The sequence below is a fragment of the Rhea americana genome, unplaced genomic scaffold (genome assembly GCF_003343005.1).
Source record: "Rhea americana isolate MKP2758 unplaced genomic scaffold, rheAme1 scaffold_68, whole genome shotgun sequence".
Taxonomy (NCBI): Eukaryota; Metazoa; Chordata; class Aves; order Rheiformes; family Rheidae; genus Rhea; species Rhea americana.
Genome location: NW_028186845.1, coordinates 3,633,336 through 3,639,953, shown reverse-complemented (window position 1 = coordinate 3,639,953; position 6,618 = coordinate 3,633,336). Strand labels below are relative to the sequence as shown.

Sequence of the window (6,618 nt, the reverse complement as noted above, 5' to 3'; positions counted from 1 at the left end):
AGCCACCGGGCGGCGTCGGTCGCGCTGCCGCCATGAGCCTGGACGACGTGCGGGTGCAGTGGCTGCGGGACCGGGTGCTCGGCGCCCTGGGGCTGACTGACCCGGCGCCTTTCGAGGAGCTGCTGAGCCGCGGCGACGGCGAGGAGGCGCGCGCCGTGCTGCGCTTCCTCAACCGCGGCGACGACGCCGGCGAGGGCGATGCGGCCACCGCGCTGCTGCTCCTGCGGGCCGAGCGGCGCCCGCCCGACGGCGAGGAGGCGGCGGGTGAGGCCCCTGCGGCGCCGCCCTGCCGAGCCCCCCCCGCCATTTTGTGCCCCCTTGCCACCCCCCCGCCATTTTGCCCCCTGCTATTTCCCCCACTGTCCTTCCCTCCGTTGCCCCCCTCCCCCCAGCTCCTTTCCTCTCCTCCTCCACCCCCACCCCGGGGTCCCCTTTCCCCCCATCTCCAAGTCCTGGCCCTGTTCTCTGCCTCCACCTGCCCTTGGGCTGTGCCTACCTCCCCCCAACTCCTTTCCTCCCACACCTGTCTGCTCTGCCTTTGTGCCCCCTGGCTGGGCTCCCTGCTGTGGGGTGGCTGTGTCATGCTTTCCTCCTGTTTTGTGTGTGTGTGTACGTGCAGACGCAGGCAACCAGTGTGAGTTGGAAGATGAGCAGGAGGAGGAAGGCTTCGATGACTTCTTTCCTGAAGAGTTGACTGAAACGGCCTCCCCTGCGACCTTGGAAGGAAGTAGGTGGTTTGGGTGGCCAAACCATGCTCGTTGCAGGCCTTGCCACTGTGGGGGCCCGGCCTGACTCACTGACATAGAATCAGTAAGGTTGGAAGGGACCTCTGGAGATCATCTAGTCCAACATCCCTGCTCAACAGGGTCAGCTAGAGCATATTAGACAGCGTTGCATCCAGGCAGGCCTTGAAATAGTCTTAGAAGAGTGGAAAAATAAAGGGATGGGCTGTCAGAAGAGGGTAATGGTTCTCTGTGGCTCAAAGGCCCGATTCCCTTCTCTGCTGCTGATACCCATGCAACTCACAACCTTCTGAAAGAGTTATTTGTAGAAGCAAGGGATTAGGACCTGGCATCTACTCGTGAAAGAATTTGGTTCATACTGTGCAAAAAAGATAGAACCACTGAAGTTAAATGATGATGTCTGGCCTGTGTAAGTGTACTAGAGGAATGAAACAGTCCTACATCCCTCCTTCACCTCTGAATGGATGCAACTACAGCGCTGCCGGTTCATGCTCAAAAGAGTAAGGCTGAATTATTGGTAATAACATCAGCATGCAAGGAGGCATGGCCTTTTCAGTTGCAGATGTAACTGGGCCTTTTCCACTCCTTTTAAGCATCTAAAAGCCTGTGCTGAAAGGGGAAGAAGATGTACTGCAGTTTTCAAAAAATGGTGTAGGGTAGTGCTCTTTGATTAGTCTTGGAATTCCTGCATTTTTTTCTATGTTACAGTGCCTTCACTATGACTTGCTGGGCACACCATATCTACAGACATTTTCCCCAACACAATTCAGGGTGACAGAACCCTTAATTGTTTGCAAGGTTTCTTTTGCAAAATGCTTTCATATTGAAATGTGTTAACCTGCTTATTTTATTGTAAAAAAATCATTTGTGTTAGAAAAAGCTGGTAAGAAGGTTATAAATAAAGCCCCATTAGCTGTGAAATGCAGCAAGGTCACTTGCATGTTTGAATCAAATCCTTCAACAGTGATGTAGGGAAAAATGTGCGATTACTGCTGACACAGGATGACTGGTTTGTCAAAGATGGTGTTGAAGATGGACAAAAATACCTAGTCATTTATTTTGAGAAGATAATTGGAAGGATCTGTCTTAAGTAAGCAGAATACTTGTTTTTTAATTGATTTTTTGTGCTTTTTCTTAGGGATGACTCAGAAAAGCAAGACAACTTTTCTGGAATCTTCAGACAATATAAGTGCACAAGGTCACATATCAGCTCTGTCTATTGGGTCTGAATCAAGTGATCTGGAGCAAAGATTTGTAACTGAAAGTATGGAACAAATACCTGAGGTAAGAGTGTTGTATTTAACTCCGTCCTTTTAGGAATGTGAAAATGCTGGGTTTTGGTTGTGAATGTTTCAGTAAAACTGATGCGAAAGTTAAAGAAGTACGATGCAGAGCAAGTACTGGGAACAGAACAGAACATTTTACAAGAATAAGAACTTCTGGAATCAGTGATCTGTGGTGTCTGCCACAGCCTTTGACATAGGCTGACATGACATTGCAAAGGAAATCTGCTTGGCAAAATGCTATGTTTTCAGTGATACTGAGTTACTCAGATACCGTATTAGGTATTGCCAGAGTTGCTTGTAACAGGAAAGTTGCATTTAGAATAATTGCTAGATAAAAATACCATGGAAAGAGCATGTAAGGAATAGCAAAGGCTTTTGTACTGCTGTTCTTTTACCCAATTAAATGGTCAGGATGGAGTTTGGGCTTTATAACAGAACTAGATTTATGACTGAGATGCAGGTGAAAGGGCAGTAGGTACCTGTGCATTCTCAGGAGGACATAATTGGGGGCATTTAAGTGTTCCTTTTTCTTATTTAAGATTTCCAGCACTAATGCTATTAGTCTCATTAGCCTGTAAGTTAACAGCCCTTACAAAGCTAATGATTTTTACCATTACCTTTGTGATTTTTAACATTTAATTTGTTTGTGGTTTGTTCGAACATCAGTATAAACACAATATTTTTAGAGCTGTCTCATGGTAGACAAACATGTTCTTGCTGTTAAGAAATGCGATGGCAAATAGTGATTGTCGTATTCTCTTTCATTTTCTGTTCCAGTTAACAAAACAGAAGGTTGATAATGTATATTTCTATGTGGCTCTTGATGAAATTCCTGAAGAATTTATGTCATGTGATATTGTATACTTTCTGAGAGACACCAGAGGTATTTGCCCTGAATAACTACTGGCTCTGCACTTAAGTATTTGCATTAAAAAGCACTTCAGACTGAGAAAAAATGGTACTGACTGGAATTTAAGATAGTGTATGTTGAGGTTAATTACCTAGGCAGGAATACTCTCAGAGTAAAATCAGGAAACTAGGAATGTTTTTTATTTCAAATTTATGGAAAATTACTTATCTTGCATGTTTTACCAAGAAGGATGAAACTTTGATGCTGCTCTCAGAGGAATTAGAAAGGTTTAGTTTCTACAGCTGTATAAAGTATGTTGTGGATGAAGAGGTGTATCTGAAAGTTAGACCGTAAGATGATGATCAGCGCAACTAAAGGATCAGTCTTCCTGATCTGACTCAAATTCGGATACACAATAGCAGCATGCAACATAAAGATTTTATTCTCATAGTTCGTACTTTGTCATAAAAGCAATGTCAATGGTTACCTATTTCTAGGAACTATCAGTTGTCAATGTTAACTCTAATTTAGTGCCAGAGACTGGGTCCAGCATCAACATTTGTGATGCTCACTAAAGAGCAACATGCGTGATTTTAGGCTACAAACTGTTTTGTAAGTATCAATTATTTTTAGTTTTTATAGAAGTGGGAAATATAACAAAAAAAGAACATGATGGTAATGCCTTTGGTCATTTTTGGCAGTTCTGTGCAAGATTTTCCTGGTCTCTGTAGAATGAGTTTGAAACAAGGCCTCTGTTTTGTTTGAACAGGAAGCTATTGCTGGACTACAAGGCTGATCTATAAAACTTAGATGACACTTAAATATCTTTTTACCCTTTTTGAAAAGGCATCTACACTATTAAAAATAGCACTTTTGTTTTTGAAGTGACCTTCATCAAACCTAGTTTATTATGAATGCAGTTTATTTTTTTAAGTTCTAACTACTATTTCTTTGTTACGGAAGAAAAACTTTTATGGTGTTATTTTAATGATTGTTTTCTTTATCAAATAATCAGATATATGCTAATTCTTTATATATTGTTTAGAAACGATTACTGAACCTAATGACCTGACTGAAGCTAATGAGATTCTTCCTAAAATGATAGAGTTTGGTGTACTGACTGATAACACCCTTTTGATGTTAAAGAATGTCTTCTCACAGGTAAATGTGTAATGGTTTTTATGTATGAAGTCTTCAGTGTTTCTGTGAGTGATTTACCTATTTAGTATTCTTCTAAGCACATGGATTGTTCATAAGAAATATTTACCGAGTGAGCGTCATTTACCAGAATGGAATTTGTGTTAATATTCAGTTTATAATTTTGATTCCTAAATTTTTGTGAAGATGGGGAGACAGATATTATTAATTGAATTGCCTTGCCCTGCCTGAGAGATGTTTAAAAATATGACAACAGATAACTTAGCTTTTGTACTGACGGACTTTTGTGAAAGCGAATTGGAGCTATTCCCCTGTAGAGCTTGAGGCAGAGAGAATGATACTAAAGAGGTGATATGAAGAGAGATACACTTAAATTAAGTTTAGAAGAACCTTAAGTGAATTGCTAGTAAGGTGACTGGATTTTTCTTTTTTTTTTTTTTCAGTGTGAATCCTCTAATGTATGTTACCTGTTTGAATTGTAGGTGTTTTTGCCTGTTCTTTCCTATAATCTACAGCAGACTGAGGAAGCTTTCTTTCATCTAGATAGTGAAGAAACAGATTCTGAAAAAAGGAATTTAACTGAGACTGAGGTTGCAAAAAGGAAAGAACAGCCTGTGGAATACTGTAGTATTAAGATTATGAGGAATGAGTTCCTAATGAACATGCAAAAATTCTTAAGCCATATTCAACGGACAATGCAACAAATCGAAGGCAAGTATTTTGCCTCTGCCAGCACTCTGCTGTTTAAAGTACATGACAGTAGAAAGAACTTCACCTAGGAATGTCTTTGTTTAGAATGGCAAATACATACAGTTTCTGGGGAAGCTCCAAATCTGATTAACATTTTTTGTTGCTGTAACAGTAACATTTTTACTGCCTTAAACGTAGCAACAGTATGGGGAAACAGACCAAATCAGTGATGAGTATTCTTGCAGACAGCCTGGAGTAAGAAAGGAGAGAGGATGAGCAAGCTTCATTGCTTGCCAGTGTCCATGGGACTTAGGCCATAGCAAGCTATAGGAAATGGTAGACCAAAGCAGATTTTCACATGTTCTCTAGTATCTATTCTCTAACAGCGGCTAGTGTTATAACCGTTGAGGAAAGTGTAGTGGACTGCAGTAGGCAGGCTGATAATCATCTTCAGTGAAGTCCTAACCCTGATTCTTGATTAGTTTGAGAGTCAGTTAAGGCTTGAAAACTGAGGGCTTTTCAGTTACTTCCAAATATGTCTTGTTTGTGCTGTGTTAACTTTGAAGCAACTGGACATGTTTTGCTATATTCTTAAATGGCAGAGAAGCCAGTATGTTATCTGTCCTCAAGATAAAAGGTGTAAGCTCTTTCTGGTATTTTATTTTAACGATGCTGGTGGAACAAGATAGTTAATTTTAGGTACGTTTTCTTCCAATAGGAGAGATTAAACTGGAAATACCAGATATAAATCTAGATGGAGAAGTGACTGTTCTTGCCACAGTTCCAGAAGTGGTTGAAACTCTGGAAAGTTATGCAATGACCTGGCAAGAATTAATATCTACAGCTCTAGGGGAACAACTGAAAAAGGTCCCACAGGTAACGCTGCACATAACAGTAACATTGTTTTACTCCCAGTGATGTTTCTTCATTCTCCGCAGGAATCTTTGGCAATGTCTTGTGCTCGTTTTTAATATATCTTCATGTCTGATGGTTGAAAAGCCCATTTGCTAATTAATGTGAAGGAGAACAAGGGTAGTGGGGAACTGAGTGAGTCTGGGAAATAGAATATAAAGCAATTCAGTTCAAATCCTATTTGGACTGGAAACTAGGAAAAGCTGAGGCACTTGTTACCTGCACTCTTACTTCTAAAACCTGTGAGATAGCCATGAAATACTAAAAACTGCAGTGCAATTTTGTTAAAATATAGCAGTATATTTTCCCTTGGCAAGTTATCTCTTGCAAACCAGAAAAATTGCAACTGTAAGACACTGATTCTGCAAACAGTTATACATATGAGTAATCTCCTTAAAGTGATGAGACATTTTATTTCTACAAAGTTTGTAAGAATTTGCAAGCTTAGAGTCTTCAGCTCCAATTCTGGAATATACTCCCTATGAGCAGTTCCTCAGCCTGAGTAAAACCCTTTTGATTTCAGGGATCTTTTTCTGTGTGTTATTTTTTCATGATTGATTCAAATCTGTTTTTTCTCAGTGTACAGCATGTTGAAAAGAAAAAATAAATCATAAAGATAATTTACAATTTTTATTTTACTTTTCACTACTTGTAGGGTAATGGTCCGCTTGCAGAAATTGATCTCTGGCGTGAAAGAAATGCTACTCTAAGTGCTCTTTCTGAACAGATAAAGCTTCCAGAAGTGAAAAAAATCTTGGCAGTGCTACAGGAAGCTGAATCTGAGCATATTGGAAGTTTACAGAATGTCTTAACTGATCTCCGAAAACATCACGTGGAAGCTCTAGATAATGTTAGGTTTCTTTCAACTCTTGAGCGCCATTTGAAAGTATGTATCCCTAAAAAAATTTTTGGAATTTTTAGCAGTAGTTATCTCAGTTTGGTTTCTCTGTTGATACAATCACAGCTTGTTTATTTTTTA

General features: G+C 40.4%; 1 protein-coding gene across 1 annotated transcript in view; it reads left to right on the top strand.

Annotated features, from left to right (window-relative positions):
- The first annotated feature begins 32 nt into the window (after positions 1 to 32).
- The window catches only part of DNAH10 (dynein axonemal heavy chain 10), a 59,168-nt gene continuing 52,582 nt past the window's right edge, over positions 33 to 6,618 (top strand). Inside the window, exons 1-8 of the mRNA XM_085321063.1 lie at positions 33 to 264; positions 620 to 727; positions 1,882 to 2,027; positions 2,807 to 2,912; positions 3,925 to 4,040; positions 4,520 to 4,748; positions 5,446 to 5,603; positions 6,295 to 6,525. Of these exons, the coding sequence (XP_085177189.1) occupies positions 33 to 264; positions 620 to 727; positions 1,882 to 2,027; positions 2,807 to 2,912; positions 3,925 to 4,040; positions 4,520 to 4,748; positions 5,446 to 5,603; positions 6,295 to 6,525 (1,326 nt within the window). The remainder of the gene's footprint in view (positions 265 to 619; positions 728 to 1,881; positions 2,028 to 2,806; positions 2,913 to 3,924; positions 4,041 to 4,519; positions 4,749 to 5,445; positions 5,604 to 6,294; positions 6,526 to 6,618) is intronic.